Source organism: Podarcis bocagei (assembly GCF_964188305.1).
Source record: "Podarcis bocagei genome assembly, chromosome: 13".
In the NCBI taxonomy this organism is placed as follows: Eukaryota; Metazoa; Chordata; class Lepidosauria; order Squamata; family Lacertidae; genus Podarcis; species Podarcis bocagei.
In genome coordinates, this window is record NC_138138.1 from 28,170,519 (window position 1) to 28,187,833 (window position 17,315).

The window sequence follows — 17,315 nt, forward strand, 5'->3', positions numbered from 1 at the left end:
GGTTAAACCACAGAGCCTAGGACTTGCCGATCAGAAGCTTCGGCGGTTCGAATCCCCGTGATGGAGTGAGCTCCCGTTGCTCAGTCCCTGCTCCTGCCAACCTAGCAGTTCGAAAGCACAAAGTGCAAGTAGATAAATAGGTACCGCTCTGGCAGGAAGGTAAACGGCATTTCCGTGTGCTGCTCTGGTTCGCCAGAAGAGGCTTAGTCATGCTGGCCACATGACCCGGAAGCTGTACGCCGGCTTCCTCGGCCAATAAAGTGAGATGAGCACCGCAACCCCAGAGTCGGTCACGACTGGACCTAATGGTCAGGGGTCCCTTTACCTTTACCTTTTATGCCATGTTTTAGACAGCCTGCTATGCTGCAGGTGGTGAAGTTCATTTTGTAAAGCATGTAAAGTATGAGGACAATGTTACAGGAGAACTACAGGGATTGGGGAGGGGAGGGTAGCTTTAAGAACAACAACAAGACACACAGCTTTTAAAACCAATGCAGGATCAGACACTACAGTGTTGATACACAGCAGGCAGCCGATTTTGGCATTGTAAGGTATTATGGGGCTCAGACAAGAACATGATTCCCCCCCCCCACCAAATAATCTTTATTAGTTTTCCGGTTACATACTCCACATACACATAATGTGTTGCATTTTACATTAATACTTGCTCCTAAGCACTGACTTCCCTCCTTCCTTCTTCTGTTTTTTTTACATCACATTTAATCTTATTGCATTATTTTCACCGACAAGAACATGATTAAAGTCCTGCTGGATCAGGCCCGTAGCGCTTCTAGTCCAGCATCCAGTGGCCAACCAGATGCCAGTTTTTATGTTGCATTCTGGTACACTGCTTCCATTTTCAAAGTACTGAGGTTATGAAGTGCTTTTCTCTCCCATTACATATTTTCCTAAGGATGTCGTCATGCTGCAGTCTGTGTGGCCGCCAGCAGGTGTTGCTGTGAACTGCAGCGTGGTGAAAAACTGGGCTCTGCTGGGCCATTGCAACAGCATCAGAGGAAAGGAGGGAACTGGAGATAGAGGCCAGTGAGGAGGAAAACAGGTGGCCCAAGTCTGCAAGAAGAAGTTTGGCGAGATGTAAAGGATAGGGATAAGGGTGGCTTTGGCAAAGATGGGGCGGGTGGTGAGCAAAGCGAGCAGGGGCATAGCCCCTAGTGAATTTTTTTTATTGTTGTTATTATTTTTTACTTGTTTAATTTATGTAACGTCCTTTATCAAAAGATCCTGAGGTGGTATACAACTTTAAAAGCACATTACAGAACATCAAAGATAAAAACATAGTAAAAAGCATACTGATGGACAGCCTAATAATGAAATCATCATCATCATAACAGTCCCCTCCCCCACACTGTTACAGGCCATAGGTTATTTAATAGCCATAGGCCTGGGTAAATAGGAATGTTTTTGCCTGGTGCTGTAAGAAATGTAAAGATGCTGCCAGGTGAGCCTTTCCGGGGAGAGCATTCCACTATCGGGGCGACACCACAGAAAAGGTGGTATGAAATGGGTAATCTATGGTATGTATTTTTGTGTTTTTAAATTGTAAACTGCCCTGTGATCCTCAGATGAAAGCAGTATAGAAAATACAGCAATAATAACAATGATGTTATTTATGTAGATCTGTAAGGTAAAGGTAAAGGGACCCCTGACCATTAGGTCCAGTTGTGACCGTCTCTGGGGTTGCGGCGCTCATCTCGCTTTATTGGCTGAGGGAGCAGGCGTACAGCTTCCGGGTCATGTGGCCAGCATGACTAAGCCGCTTCTGGCGAACCAGAGCAGCGCATGGAAACGCCGTTTACCTTCCCGCCAGAGCGGTACCTATTTATCTACTTGCACTTTGATGTGCTTTTGAACTGCTAGGTTGGCAGGAGCAGGGACCGAACAATGGGAGCTCACCCCGTTGCGGGGTTTCGAACCGCCGACCTTCTGATCGGCAAGTACTAGGCTCTTGGTTTAACCCACAGCGCCACCCACGTCCCTATGTAGATCTGTACAGGATAGCAAAATATCAGACTTCCACTTTTAACAACAACAACAAACAACAACAACAACATCATAAATAAAGCAGAGCAGACCCATTCTCGCTCAACAGTATTCTGGCTGACAGACCTTCTCCCATCCAAGTTCTAAGCAGGGAGGTCCTTGTTTTGCTTCTGAGATCAGACAATTGGGGAGAGTTCAGGATGGTCTGGCAGTAGGGTGGGCTGACAGATCTTCATAGACAAACCCACAAACTCTCCAGGCCAAACAGAAACTGAGGCTGCATCTGCTTTCCCTTCCCCATCCATTTTGGGAAAAACATTGCTTGCCCATTGCAGATACCATACAGAGCGGCTCACGTTGAACAGACCCAACGTGCAAGGGGGAGGGGGAGGCAGCTGTAGACTGGGTTGGGTGAAGCATCAGTGTGAGGCTTACCAGCACACTTGTGGCCCAGGGGGACTATAACTTGGCTTGGTGTTCCTACAAGGCCCCTAGCCAAAAAAACAGAGGAGTAGCTATTTGTTTTCCCATAGTGAGGATCATAATATGCTGACCTTTGCTCAGGGCCAAGAAGGGAGCGAGACTGTTAAGGCTTAGGCAGTTGGGAAAAACAAACAACACACACGCACTTATTGCCATTTTGTTATTTATGCAAAGATTTATACCTTGCTTTCCCCACTCCAAAAAAAGAGTTGCTTAAGGCGGCTTATAAAATATAAAAGGCATACAAAAAAACAACAATCCATCAGTAAAAACACAAATGCAGCAGAGAGCAAGGAAACAATAAACCCAGGCTGACGAATTAAATTAAATTGAGCCACAGCAGAACCAAAAGCCACTGGGAAAAGAAAGCTTTTATTTGTTGGTAGAACACAGAGAAGTCTTGGGGCAAGGAGTTCCACATGCAAAGGATCACCAGCTGTGCCTCAGAAGGCAATGGGCCAGCAGGAAAGAGAGGTTTTAGCCCTTCCCACTTGCCTTTTGTAAGGGGGGTGGTGGTCAAAGGAGAGCACATTGCCATCCCTTCCGACTGTGCCCTACGAAATCGGACTGAGTTTCCATCTAGCTCCCCACAGGATGCTCTAAGATACTGTCATTTTACAGTGTGATCCTATGCAAATCTGCTCAGAAGTAAGTCCCTCTGAGGCCAATGAGACTTACGAGGTGGATGTGTTGGATTGTAGGTTTAGTTGAACATCACACAGTTGTGTTGTGTTCTTTTAAAAAGCATACTATCTAGCTCTATGATATGGGTAGATGATATTCCAAAAGTGGCTGCACCAATGTATTCATATACAGTGGTACCTCGGGTTACATACACTTCAGGTTACATACGCTTCAGGGTACAGACTCCGCTAACCCAGAAATAATACCTCGGGTTAAGAACTTTGCTTCAGGATGAGAACAGAAATCGTGCGGGGACAGCGGGAGGCCCCATTAGCTAAAGTGGTGCTTCAGGTTAAGAACAGTTTCAGGTTAAGTACGGACCTCCGGAACGAATTAAGTACTTAACCGATGTGAAGGTATTATGTGACTTGACCCTGGATAGCTCAGTAGGTAGAGGATGAGATTCTTAAGCTCAGAGTGGTGGGTTCGAGCCCCATGTTGGCAGAAAGATTCCTGCTTTTGCAGGGGGTTGGACTAGATGACCCTCATGGTACCCCTTGCAACTTGACAGTTCAGTGATTCTGTTTTCAGTCTCTTCAATTCAAAACCAGGGTGCAACAGTTAACGTGGGCATCTGTACACACAGGCAGGAGTATCCCTTCCCAGAGGCCTGAGATTCCTGTGAAAGGTGTAAAACCACAGAAACCTTGACAAGGAAGAACAAAATCATCACAAGGAACGTTGTTAAATGAGCTGGAGGTTTGGGGGGGGGGGAGCAAGAGAAGAAGACTCATTAATTACCTAGCAGTTCTCAGCTGTCAGAAAGGATAGGGACAGGAAGAGATATATGTGTTTGCATGTCTCTGCCAAGAGGGACAAGTAGAGCAGTTTCCAACATTTCTTGCCAACCTCTAGGCTGGATGCTTGAAACCTGCGATCCAGACTCCAGGAAAAGGCCGTCCTGGGTCCATCGCATGCTTGGGATATTGTGGGGAAGGAGAAGAAAGGGAGAAATTTCCCCAGCCAGGCCTTTTGTTTCCCGCAAACGGAGACTCTGCTATTTAGAAACAGGAGCCAGGGGGATTAGCGACAGGGACAGCAGCAATCCTTGTCACCAGGCTCCAGGCGGCTTGTATATCAGGGACAGGTTGTACACAGAGAGATTGGAGAGAAGAGGGTGATGAAAGGAGAACAGGTGGCCTGGAAGCACACACAAAAATGGACAGGGAAAAGGAGGAGGAGAGAAAACAACCCTTTTTGTAGAAAGGACAGGGGAAAACATTTCATAGGCAGGCATGGCTAATGGGCAACATTTATGTACAGTGGTACTTCAGGTTAAGAACTTAATTCATTCTGGAGGTCCGTTCTTAACCTGAAACTGTTTTTAACCTGAGGTGCCACTTTAGCTAATGGGGCCTCCTGCTGTCCCCGCGTGATTTCTGTTCTCATCCTGAAGCAAAGTTCTTAACCCGAGGTACTATTTCTGGGTTAGCAGAGTCTGTAACCTGAAGTGTCTGTAACCCAAGGTACCACTGTACAGTATGTAGTTTGCCATGGACAACCACAGGATTATTTTTTTTGCAGGTGCAGTAGAGAAAGCAAATACTCTAGGGCTGTTGTTGTTGTTTAGTCGTGTTGGACTCTTCGTGACCCCATGGACCAGAGCACGCCAGGCACTCCTGTCATCCACTGCCTCCCGCAGTTTGGTCAAACTCACATTAGTAACTTCTATAACACTGCCCAACTATCTCGTCCTCTGTCATCCCCTTCTCCTTGTGCCCTCAATCTTTCCCAGCTTCCCAGGGAGTCCTCTTTTCTCATGAGGCTGCCATATTTCAAAAAGTGAAAATCCGAACTTGTCTAAGTTAAGGTTTCTTTCTTTTTCTTTTTCTTTGCAAAATATCAACAATATCAAAAATAAAAAATTGAAGCCTTTGAGCTATTTTTAAGGAAAACCAAAATCAACACTTCCAAAAATAAAAATAATATCCACACTTTCAACATGGGTTGCCATGATTTTCCGTGATTTTTGGAAATTCCACCCGGACGCCATTTCTGATGGACAAATCCTGGATATATGAGCAAACATACATAAATGAAAGGTGGGAACAGGCAAGCTTCTCTCAAAACAAAAGAGAGGGATACCTGCTCACACCTTTTGCCTTGCATCTCTGGTTCTACAACTGCTAAACATGTACAGTGGTACCTCAGGTTAAGAACTTAATTCGTTCTGGAGGTCCATTCTCTTAACCTGAGGTACCACTTTGGCTAATGGGGCCTCCTGTGGCCGCCACACGATTTCTGTTCTCATCCTGAGATAAAGCTCTTAACGTGAGGTACTACTTCTGGGTTAGCGGAGTCTGTAACCCAAAGTGTTTGTAACCCAAAGTACCACTGTACAGTACTCGCTTTTCAAAGTGAAAGCTGGGAACCTGGGGCTTATGCTTCATCCAGAGGGGGGGGGTAACTCCCCCCCCCCATTTTTATTCCTATGTTGTGTACATTAAACCCACTTCTAACAACCTCCTGTCCTGCCCTCCTCTCTCACACAGAGTAGGGTTGCCATACATCCAGAATTTCCCATACATAGTTGGAATATGGCAGTCGGAAACAGTTTCCAGGTGGAAATCAGTTCAATATCTGGGAAAATCCAGACGTATGACAACCCATGCCAGAAGTCTAGATTTTAGTGATTTTCCTTAAAAATAGCTTTTAAAAATTCCCTCTTTTTTTGGGGGGGGGGGAGATTTTTGAGAGGGGGAAAAAAGTTGAACAACTTTGGGCAAAACTAAAAAAAAGCTCAACAGCCTCGGCCCCCAAAACACAGAGCATCAGGGTAACTCAGTTTCTGTGCCAAACATCCAAACCAGTGTGCTGTACAAATCATGCAGATTAAGCTAAGTGGCCTTTATTGGCATATTTTGCTGAATATATCCGGCTTCTCCTGTCTGCTAATAATTGGTGGGTGGGTTGGGATAGTTTGTACAGTGCATCACAGTGGGAACAACTGCCCGCCCCTTTTTAAACCACACTAAGGCCTATAAATTATTTTTTAAAAGCAAACATGTGGACGGCAAGTCTAGACTCTCAATGTGCTCCGTTGTAGGCTGAAATTCCACATTCTGGTGCATGTGCAGCGCAACTGCAGAAGGAGCCTCTCCACACCCTCAGCCTTATGACCAGAGTTGTGTACACTCAGTGCTAAAGGAATCTGAAGTGAATTCAGCTAAAACAAGTTTGCAAGTCCTCTATGTCATATACATAATTTATTATACTCCATGGAAAGCCTCCTAGCTAACTGAAGTTCAGCTCATAAAGGGAAGAAAGAGTCTCAAAGATATCTTTCTATTATCTCAGCCTCTGGCCCTGCCATAGGCAAGAGAAAACGCCCTGGAAAAATATGGAGATATTATTATTCATCACCCTGAGAATGTCTGATATTTTATTGTGTTTTTAATATTCTGTTGGGAGCCACCTAGAGTGGCTGGGGAACCCAGCCAGATGGGCAGGGTGTTGTTGTTGTTGTTGTTGTTGTTGTTGTTGTTGTTGTTGTTGTTGTCGTCGTCGTCGTCGTCGTCGTTGTTCTGAGTCTTGAGTGGCATAGCCTAAAGTAAAGGTATCAAGGCAGTGTGTGGGAAAGCCCCACATTTTTGGCTATGGAGAACATATCAGTTCTATGTTTTGGTTTATGTTTTCCTTCCAAATGTTCACCTCCTGTTTTATAGAAAACTACAGACTGAGCGTCGTGAGAAACAATGCTATTTGTTAACTCATGAGATTAATACAGAAGAAAGAGGGCAAAGCATGAACAGGAAATGGGGGCACAAGTTCTTTGTGTCAAAGGGAGTCTCCAACAGGTTTGTGGTTCAGTAGTCTACTCTGAATACATTCGTTCTTCCATCCATAGGTTGAGTTGCATCCGCCTCTTTGCACTTTCTTCAGTGTCTGCCTCACTTCCGTCTTCTCCTTGACTTATTCCCCATCTACGCCCTCCTCCATCTCTTCCTGAGCTTCGTTGCTCATTGTGACCAAGACAGGACCAGGTGTTGTAGGTCCTCCGTCGCTGGAAGAGCCATCGTCCTCTTCATCCTCCACGGGGTAGAAGTGCCGAGCCGCTGACAGGAATTCATCTCCCACATCAAGGAGAAGCAGCCTGTCCTAGGGGAGGAAAGGTGACAAAAATAAAGAAAAAAGGTGATAGTGTTGGGTACATTGAGACCCCACAATAGAGCTGGCCTAAGACACCTGAAGTAGAAAATTTAAAAATGATGCCCACACCAAGCCAGGAGTAAATATCGGATTCAATTACATTTCACCTCACAGTAATTGTGAGGTAAAATAATGGAAGGAGGGAGAATTGGCAATCCTTGGGTCACCAGAGGGGTCAGGGATCCCCCAAATCTTTAAGCAAACAAAAAACTAATTTTTGCCAGCTGCCTCTACCCCGCTTTTAAAAGACAGAGGATGTGAGGGAAACACATATAAAACAAACCGAAGAAATGGTCCCTGTTTGGGGCAGGGGCCAAAGTACTTCAAGAAGCGTCTGTCACGAGGGGCATTCCCAGGTTCTTAGTAGCACAGGCCTAATACTGAATGGGTAGGGTTGGAGTATGTAATTAACTACAAAGATACAAGTATCTGGTAATAAAATGTAAATTAAATTTATTAAAGGAAGTCTGAGTCTAAAAGCATTCAAAAGGGGGAAACGGAGATAAAGTGATTTATTGTTGTTCTGCTCTGACTGTTTTCTAGCCTAGGAGACATCCACCCTTTGTTGTAGAAAATAGTTCCCAATAAACTATTTGGCCTTTGAAGAAGAAGAAGAAGAAAACAGGAGCTGTCACACCCTTTATTTAATTATTTAATTATTGCAGATAAAGAACAAAGCATTCTTCTTCCCATCATCATCATCATCATCATTAATATACCGCCCTATACCCAGAGGTTTCAAGGTGGTTCATAAAACAAAATCAAAATATAAAACCACAAAATATATAATCAAAATTAAAACAACCTAATAACCCCCCCAAAACCCCACATTTTAAAAGGGCATAGTATGCCAATGAAATCAACCAAAGTCCTGTTCCAGACAAAGGAAAAGATTAAACTGAGATCTTTCTCCCTCAAAGCGAGAGAACTGACTAACCAAGCAAACGCCACATATTTTTAGCCATTAACAAGGCTACCTGCAGAAGGGGGAAAATTTCAAAAGGACTGCTTTGTCCTAAAGGCATCACCCTCTATGTTGAACAGAAAACTTGGCATCACACTCCCAACACTAGGAGGAGGGGAAATGTCACCCTTAATTTGGAGGACAAAGAGAAAAATATTTGGGAGAGGGTGGCAAGATATTAAAGGATTCGTAAGGCCAATCAGCACATTAGAAGGAGTCAACTCACAGAGGCTTCATGACACTGGAAGCAGTTACAGTGGTACCTCAGGTTACATACGCTTCAGGTTACATATGCTTCAGGTTACACACTCTGCTAACCCAGAAATAGTGCTTCATGTTAAGAACTTTGCTTCAGGATAAGAACAGAAATCGGGCTCTAGCGGCGCGGCAACAGCAGGAGGCCCCATTAGCTAAAGTGGTGTTTCAGGTTAAGAATAGTTTCAGGTTAAGAACAGACCTCTGGAACGAATTAAATACTTAACCTGAGGTACCACTGTATTTGAAAACCACAATCAGGCTACCTGGAGGAGCTTGCTTGTTGCTTCTACCTCCATGGTAGCTTCTATGCCACTGTAGGTTAGGCCACAGCTTCTGTCCCTGCAGTGATGTACTGCACAGACAAGCACATGCCCCAACAGAAGTTTCTACCGAATCCTTCCTCTACTTACAATGACAAAGAGGTATCTCTCGGGTGGACCACCACGATGCCAGCCAAAAATGGTTGTCTGCTCGGCCAGGGCAGTGTGGATCCTGCGGGCCTCTTGAGGATTGCAAAGGGATTCATATGAGGTGCTGGACGTGACAGTGAGGAGCCCATCTGCTTCAGCTTTGAACCCTACATTGGGAAGAGATCATTTATGCCCATATCCACTCCAAAAACCAACTCAATAAATAATAACAAGAGCAGCCCTGTTGGATAGGAACAGAATCCGGTATCCGGCTCTCACAGTGGCCAAGGATAGGTAAATAATAGTCTTCACCCCTCCAAAGTCAACAGGGAGAAGGCTCTAGTAGTTTTTAGTCATGGAACACTAAAACCAAACTTGAGAGAAATGAAAGCGAGTAAGGATAATAGCTCTCCTAACACTCTCCAGTTTGGTCTGTGGTGGAAATCCCCCAAGGACACCATACCCAAGACTTCTAGGATTTGCTTCCATCGGTCCTTCATCTTCCGACGGATCTGCCGGTGAGCGATGATGTCAAAGCTCAAGCGTCGGTATTCCTTTGTCAGGATAAAGGAGACCATCAAAAGAATGAACCACTAAGCTATGTTTTTCAGCAAAATGCCCACCGTCATGTAAAGTATGTGTGGAGAAAGGCCTATATATTACAGGGATCTCTAAAGGGCTGCTTTGTGTGTGCACCTACATGTGCATTAACACACTGCACCCCACTGAGGCCCCTATTCCTAAAGCTCATGCCACTCATGCAGATTGCGTCTACGTTGCATCACTTTTCTGGCTCCCATCCATGGATGCAAACAGCAGAATGTGGCAGACAATTAAGGGGTACATCACTGCTCTTTCCGATGCTATTTTTGTCAGGAAAGGGTTAGATTCCTCCAAGAAGTTTATTTTGGCCCAATATAACTCAATGGAAGCAATTAGCCAACCCCACCTGCATAGCCCTATGCTAGTTTTTATTTGTGGGTCACACTAGAGTGCGACAGAAACTAGAAACCAGTTTATATTATTTTAATGCTTACATCAATGCATCACTGTATTTGTGGGCACACATACACAATAATTCTTGTCTGTGGACATCCTTGTCTGGCACTTATCCCTCCAGATGAACCAACCATATCAGACTGTACGTGGGCAAATGTCTTGCAATTAAATTCTCCCCCAAACAAAAATATTCCGTGCGCAAGGACAACATACCTCTGATCCCCGGCGCGTTTTTGACCTTTTCTCCAGCAACATGTGGAGTTTATGATCATCATCCCGTTCCACGTGAGTCTTGTCCACTGGTTCATTCCACAAGTTGACAGCCTCTAATTCCCGTCGTTTCTGCAACTTGTTGAAATACTGAAGCGTGTCACTGCAACAGAAAGGTTACAAACAAACAAACAAACAAACAAACAAACAAACAAACAAACAGTATCACAATGGCTGCTCTTCAAACTGAGACAGGACTCCTAGGTCTACTTCTCACCAAGTTCTCACTCAGTGGTAGAGCACATGCTCAATCTCTGACATCTGCGATTGTCCCCTGTCTGAAACCCTGGAGAACCTTTGCTGGTCATTGTCAACCATAGTGTGCTACATGGACCAATGGTCTGGATCAATAGAAGGCAGCTTCCTAGGTACCGTATCTGGTATCTGGGCTTTATCACTTTGGATTGAAAGTGGGAGCTCATATGGGCAAATGCTTCTCACATAACCTCCTCCATTTCTCCAACGAAAATAGGAAAGTCCAGTTCTATTTTTCTAGGAAAAGAAGTACTGGAACTCACCACGAACACCTCCTCTCGTTCTCTTAGAATGCAGTGACACCCACCTGAGAGGGGCTGGCAAGATCCAGCTGAAAAAAAGCCCCAGGAACATTCTATTCCATACTCTCCAGCATTTCTCCAATGAAAATAGGGACGTTCTATGGAAAAGCAGGACATTCCAGGATCAAATCAGAAACCAGGACAGCTTCTGTAAATCCGAGATCGTCCCTGAATAATGGGTCACTCAGACGGTCTGTTCTCTGAACAAAAACAGTCCCTGCACAGAGACAGCTAGCATATTGAGGGAGAGGCATAGTCTTCTCCCTGACAAGCTAATTGTTTTCATGCACAGAAACAACATTTCTTTCATGTTGTGATTCCTGCAACTTCAGTCCAAAGCAGTACAGCCTGGGCACAGGTTTACCATTGCGGCAAGCACAATGCATCTCTTTAGCCTGGTAGATACCAGGTTGGGAATGGAAACCTTGGATTTGAGCCTTGCTCCGTACATACACAGAGCCTAGGACTTGCCGATCAGAAGGTCACGTCAAGTGCAAGTAGATAAATAGGTACCGCTCCGGCGGGAAGGTAAACAGCATTTCCGTGCACTGCTCTGGTTTGCCAGAAGTGGCTTGGTCATGCTGGCCACATGACCCGGAAGCTGCATGCCGGCTCCCTCGGCCAATAAAGTGAGATGAGCGCCGCAACCCCAGTCGGCCACGACTGGACCTAATGGTCAGGGGTCCTTTTACCCTTACGTACATTTATTCACAATAATTTTTCAGACTAAAAAGTCACCCTCAATTAAAGTAGACCAATTAATTAAAAGCTGATTAATAGAAGCATTTAATGTTGCAGCCCTAGAATTAAAGTGTGCATATAATTCAAGAGGGCTTTTGTGAAGGCACACACAGACTGTGAATCAAACAAAACACTGTACATTGAAACAGTAGCTAAACGGTGAAAGCAAGAAAGGCAGAATCCTTTCATGATGAATCCTGTAAGGTACATAACCAAAACACCATTGCAGGAGGAGGAGGTTTTCAGCAGGCTTGGGGGAATGCTAAGATTTGCAAAAGTAGAACTGAAATATTTAGACACAGAACTCTAATGGAGGAAGGAAATGCCATCTGGTTGTTGGGAGTGGGGATGAAATGGAATATCCTAGGAAAGGGTGGGGTTGTCTGGCCAACTGGGGCCCTAAACAGCAATATTCTGTACTTCCAGAATTCCAGAACTGCCAGCTTCCGTACAGCATCACTTGGAAAGCAGAACACACTTACCTTAATTTATGCTGTTGTCTGCCATTGCTTATTATAAATTTGGCAGAAGCTCGGGGCTTGCTAAATGAAAAAGCTGATTTGTAACACATACCCAACCACCAATGGATTCTTCTCCAGTTCATCTTCTATATGGCAACAGCAGCTGCAAACTTTGTACCAGAAGTTCATCTCTCTCTCTCTCTCTCTTTCTTGCAATGTGCTGTAAATGCTAAGACAGGCTCAATACCAGCATATTGAAACGCGTTAAAAACCAAAGTTAAAACAGAAGATGGAGTGAAAATGGATGGGGCAGACGCAAGTCCAAGTAGTAAAGGAACTCTGCTTGGGGAGTGGGAAGGCAAAGGAGTTCTATGAATTCTCTTTAAATATCATCTGCACATCATAAGCAGTGATCATGTGAGATTCTCCCCCTTCCGCCATAGCTTAAGGCCTTTATAACAAACTGCCGAGTATGAAATAGTGTATTGTATGTTGCCTCTGTGTTTATATGGAATGAAAAGTAGGTTCGTTTTTCGTATCTTCAAGAAGAGAGACCGCAGGATTAGATGAGTTGCGAGGCACTGTAGAGCCACATGAAGCCAGAGGAGAAGAGGCACGGAAAGGCAGAACAGAAGCCAGGCCTTGCTGTGTTATCCACTGGGAGAAATTCCGCCATCTATTCCTTTTGCAATCAGCCCTTCCTCCAAGCAGCTCAGGGTAGCATAAATAGAGCCATCTCAGTTTATCCTCACAGCTACTTTGCAAGTTTGGTTACAGTGGGCAAGACAGTGGCTTGCACCCAAAGAGCTTAATTGCCAAGTAGGTCGTTTGACCCTAGCAGGGCTGGTCCTGTCACTAGGCAGAGTGAGGTGACTGCTTCTGGTGGCTAATGGGAGGAGGCAGTGGTGCCCCATAGCTCTTCTTCCTGAACTCCCCAACCATTCCTTATGTTGGAGAAGAGAGTTGTGTGTTGTGCATCTTGCCCTCGCCCTTTGTAACTGCCTTAGGGTCTGTGCTTTGCCCTGTTGTTAGTATTGAAGTAGGATTTGGTGGATGTGGGTGGCGCTGTGGTCTAAACCACTTGAACCTCTTGGGCTTCCCGATTGGAAGGTCAGCAGTTTGAATTCCCGCAATGGAGCGAGCTCATTTCTCTGTCCTAGCTCCTGCCAACCTAGCAGTTTGAAAGCACGCCAGTGCAAGTAGATAAATAGGTACTACTGTGGCAGGAAGGTAAACAGTGTTTCCATGCGCTCTGGTTTCCATCATGCTATTCCATTGCGCCAGAAGTGGTTTAGTCATGCTGGCCACATGACCCGGAAAGCTGTCTGTGGACAAACACCAGGTCTCTCGGCCTGAAAGCGAGATGAGTGCCGCAACCCCATAGTCGCCTTTGACTGGACTTAACCGTCCAGGGGCCCTTTACCTTTCTTTTTTACCTAGGATTCAGTGGCCAGCCCAGTTGGCTACTGGAGGTGGAAAGAGCATGTGTATGGGTTATTTTGCCCGTTGCCTCAGGAAGCAACATGTCTTGGGCCAGCCTTGGAGTTAGACTCGGGCCACATTCCACCTTAAAGTACTATGATAACAGTTTAAAAACAGTCATGGCTTCCCAACTGCCAAAGTGGATTAATCCGCAATCGATCCATAGTGACAGGGACCTCTGGGAACTGTAGCTCTGGGACAGGAATAGGGGTCCACAAACGACTCTCAGTTTCAAGAAGTCTTTGGAGGAAGTCATGGCTGTTTAGAGTAGCCTTACTCTGCCCAGGATTAATAGAATAACCACATACCCATTTACAATTCTTAGCCTTTTCCATTTAATTTTATGTCCCCACTTCTACTATAAAACTCATTTTGTGACCTTGGGTTGTGCATGGATTTGTTTCCACTGGAAGACCAACATCCTATCTTGTGCTAAATATATATATATGCTCACAGGAGTAATCTACAAATCTGCAACCCTGCAGAAGTTCACCACTTGGGCGGCACACTAGCTGTGCAAGTAGACTGCACCCGTGAGCAGTTTCTAAATGTAAGTTGCTAACTGGTGTTACCAGATCAGACTCTCTATATTAGAATTTTCCATCTGTAAAATGCTGAACAACAGTAAATCAGCTTCCCAGGATTGCTCCTAGGGCAAAAGCAACAGAACACTCTGAAATTCCCAGGAAAATGATCTGGGGAGGAAACCCCAATGAACACAAAGAGATTTGCCCCTGGGAAAGCAGGGTTGCAATCATGCTGCCAAAACGCCAGTAAACTGTGTAATTGTTTTATTCCGCTTTCCAGATAATTACTGTCTCCCAAAGCAGCTCACATAAGTTAAAAGAGAGGAGGAGCAGGAGCTAGCCTGGAACACAGGGCTCAGCAATTAAGGTAAGAGTCATATCCTCAGTGTGGTATTTTTGAGTTGGTAGATTAGCTCTGTTCTTCATGCTAGGCAGAAAGACACATTGAGCCAGAGGAAAGTTGTCACTAGATTTTATTAGATCAAGTAACAAAGAATCAATGCAAAAGGCATATGTGTTATTCAAGTGGCTTTTTAAATGAGGTGTGCAGGTCCACTCCCCATGAACACATAAAAGAAAACAGTTTCTGTGCATTAGATTCACGAAGTCTGTAAGCCTCCCTTTTCACAGTCCATTTGAAATGCTTACGAACAACCCAAGGCGCTTTAATAAGATTAATAGCCGATTCTTAGAAACGGGAACTCGGGCAAATCTCCGATGCTGGCAAAAAATGCAGAAATATTGTAAAGCAAGTCACTTCGGACAACTTCCCTGGATGGCGAGCCTCTTTTTCATCCCTGGAAGCCTATCGTGGTGTCTGGAAACTCACCCCACCCCGCAATAGGAAAAGCTTCTTACAAGCCTCCCTATTCCGACAAAGATATCAGATGGAGGGGACAGGACTTCCTACAAGTTCCACCCACTGCACAAAACACACAAACAGAGGCTAGGCAAAGGGGAGAAACCAGTATACAAAAGTATGGGGGGGGGGCTCAACTGCTGAAAATACGCCTGCAAGAACAGGTCTGGCACACATGCTAGTTGCCCCGTTGTTGTGTAAGCCAGGTGTGCAGTTTACTCCCCCAGTAAATCCAGTTCAGAATATATTTATTTGCTTTCATTTCAACCTTTTGACCTCAAGTCCTGCGTTGGGGGTCTTAAAATGCACCGAGCGAGCAAGCAGCCGTGCGTGACTCTCGCTACAAGACTAATTCTGATTCTAGAGCCTTTAAAAGTGCAGGAATCGCTCGAGAAGTCACCTCCCACACATACGAGTCAGATTGCAGTGGGATGGGAGAGAACACAAAATATCTGCCTTAAGGCTGCAATCTCTGTGCAATCCCCCATACTACTTCTGCTGAAAGTGGTCCCGCTGAAGTGGAGAATCACAGGAGTCAGTGCGGTTTAACCCAAATGGCTTTGGACAACAGTTGACATTTGAGGCCAAGAACTTTGGACACTTCTGGTAAGTTGCGTGTTAGCTCTGTGCCAGGATTATTGCACTTATTATGTTGAAGCAAAGGCATTTCACTTCTGCCCCACCCTCCTGTGTCCCAAAGCTGATCCTCTGAAGGGATTAGAAATGTCGATTCCACTCAAGGCAATTTCAGTCAATGGCAGACCAAAAGGCCTGTAGATGTTATGTCCACCACATCTCCAGCTTTCTACACCCAAGCAAGGCAGGGTGTGGGGAGAGAGAGAGACAGAACTCAAGGCCCTGAAGATTGATTCATGAGCTACGTAGTTTTTCACCTGGAGAATACTAGTTATCAACAGCGAATGCAGGAGAGCAGAGGAAGGCAACTTAAGGACTTTGGGGAGCGAAGGAAGGAGGTTAATATAAACATCTGCTCTGGTGATAGGTCTATACTAGTCTCACTTCTATGGCAAACCCAGCTCATGCTTCATGAAACAACAGGCTGCTTTCAGTGCTTAGCTCCGATATGCACCAGGCAGGAAGTTTCCAAGGATGCTCCTCCACTACACACACACACACACACACACACACACACACACGAGTGGCAGATAAGGGCTCTGGCCTCTCTATATATTAACAAGTCAATAGAACCGATTATAGATCTTGGCCTCCATTACTAACATTTGAAGCCTACTCCAGAGTGATGAGGCCACAATCAAACCCAGGAACCACCAACCAACCAACCACTGGGTCAGTTTAGTCTACGGAAGCTTATTTTAGAGTCTTTGCTACTCATGGGTAGGAGGAGAAACTGGAAAATAAAGCAACACGGAACTGGGAACAGCAATGCTTTCAAGCCAAGGTGTCAGTTTTGGTGCACCGCTGAAGACCAGGTACTTGACAGGGGGCAGGAGATTTCGTTCTCTCTGGCCTTTACCAAGCACACAATAGGCAAATTTCATCCAAACATTCGGGCAATAAAACCTCCTGACGCCCTCACAGCTATGCCGAAAGGTGGACGACCAGTAGCAGTGCCTGGGACACTTTCTGGCTTAACCTGCTGCACTTCAGCCGTGCGACTGTGTGTGCAGGTTATCTGATGGTGCACTTCTGTTCCGCCATGGAAGGCAACTGGATAAGTTCATGGACACACAAATCATGATTACACCCAGGGAGAAAGGAAGGGGGCTATACAGGTAAGCACTTGGCAGGTTCTGGAAGCATGATCATGAAGCAATTTGGCACATCGGAATCCATACATGGCTCAAGTTCTAGTAGCAATGTTAACTTTGATCATCGGTGAAAGGCTGGAAGAAACCACCTCGGTGCTTCTCACCAATTCGCTTGGGCACGGACCACCTGCTTTGTCTCGACCTCCCTCTTTACCTGGCTGACAACCTGAAGACACAAGGAAAGGCTCTTCAGCCTGATCCAGAACGTCAGCTGTGAGATTTTGTCTTTGTTCTCTGGCAGGAAGAGAGAGAAGAAGAAGAAGAAGGAAAAAAGATACTCCAGTTCTTTGGACCTTGTTGGGTTTGAGCACGCTCAAAAGGCAACATCAGAGCAAGGAGTTCCAAGAACCTAAGACCTCGCCATGACCTCCACAACACGTTTGCGCAGGTGGAAAACAAATTCCGTCATGGTGGCGCTCAAGCTTTGGTTGATGAGGTAGCGGGGAAGCCGGCCCTGCAGGAAGAGACGAAGGATGAAGCCAGAGAAGCATCTTCAACACTGATACAGGTCCTGAAGCTGCAGTGGTCTGCCTGGCCCAAACTGGCAGTATTTCTCAGGTCTTTGCCCAACATCCCCTTTGCTTGGAGATGCCACTAAATGAACCCGAGGCATCCAGTGCTAAGCATGTGCTCAACCACTGCTCTCTTTAAGCTGGGGCAGTAGAAATGAACATAGGAAT

General features: G+C 45.4%; 2 protein-coding genes across 3 annotated transcripts in view; both read right to left on the reverse strand.

The window, feature by feature from the left end:
* Nucleotides 1-6,851: 6,851 nt before the first annotated feature.
* Nucleotides 6,852-12,348, reverse strand: LOC308572548 (melanoregulin-like). The gene is made up of 5 exons (XM_081168716.1): nucleotides 12,090-12,348; nucleotides 10,162-10,321; nucleotides 9,413-9,503; nucleotides 8,950-9,116; nucleotides 6,852-7,266 (listed from the first exon to the last, which is right to left on the reverse strand). The coding sequence occupies exons 1-5, from the start codon at nucleotides 12,164-12,166 to the stop codon at nucleotides 7,081-7,083; spliced, it is 681 nt and encodes a 226-aa protein (XP_081024842.1). The 5' UTR covers nucleotides 12,167-12,348; the 3' UTR covers nucleotides 6,852-7,080.
* A 4,441-nt stretch (nucleotides 12,349-16,789) lies between these two features.
* STARD3 (StAR related lipid transfer domain containing 3) overlaps nucleotides 16,790-17,315 on the reverse strand; it is a 28,385-nt gene continuing 27,859 nt past the window's right edge. For both annotated transcript variants that reach the window (XM_081168695.1, XM_081168696.1), the window contains exon 15: nucleotides 16,790-17,089. In XM_081168695.1, coding sequence (XP_081024821.1) covers nucleotides 16,985-17,089 — 105 coding nt within the window. In that variant the 3' untranslated portion in view covers nucleotides 16,790-16,984. The remainder of the gene's footprint in view (nucleotides 17,090-17,315) is intronic.

Coding starts and splice junctions, on each gene's coding strand:
- LOC308572548 (XM_081168716.1), bottom strand. CDS start 12,166: ATGAACTTCTGGTACAAAGTTTGCAGCTGCTGTTGCCATATAGAAGAT. Junction 10,322..12,089: donor AAGAATCCATTGGTGGTTGG/GTATGTGTTACA, acceptor TTTCTGTTGCAG/TGACACGCTTCAGTATTTCA. Junction 9,117..9,412: donor GCAAATCCTAGAAGTCTTGG/GTATGGTGTCCT, acceptor TTCCCAATGTAG/GGTTCAAAGCTGAAGCAGAT.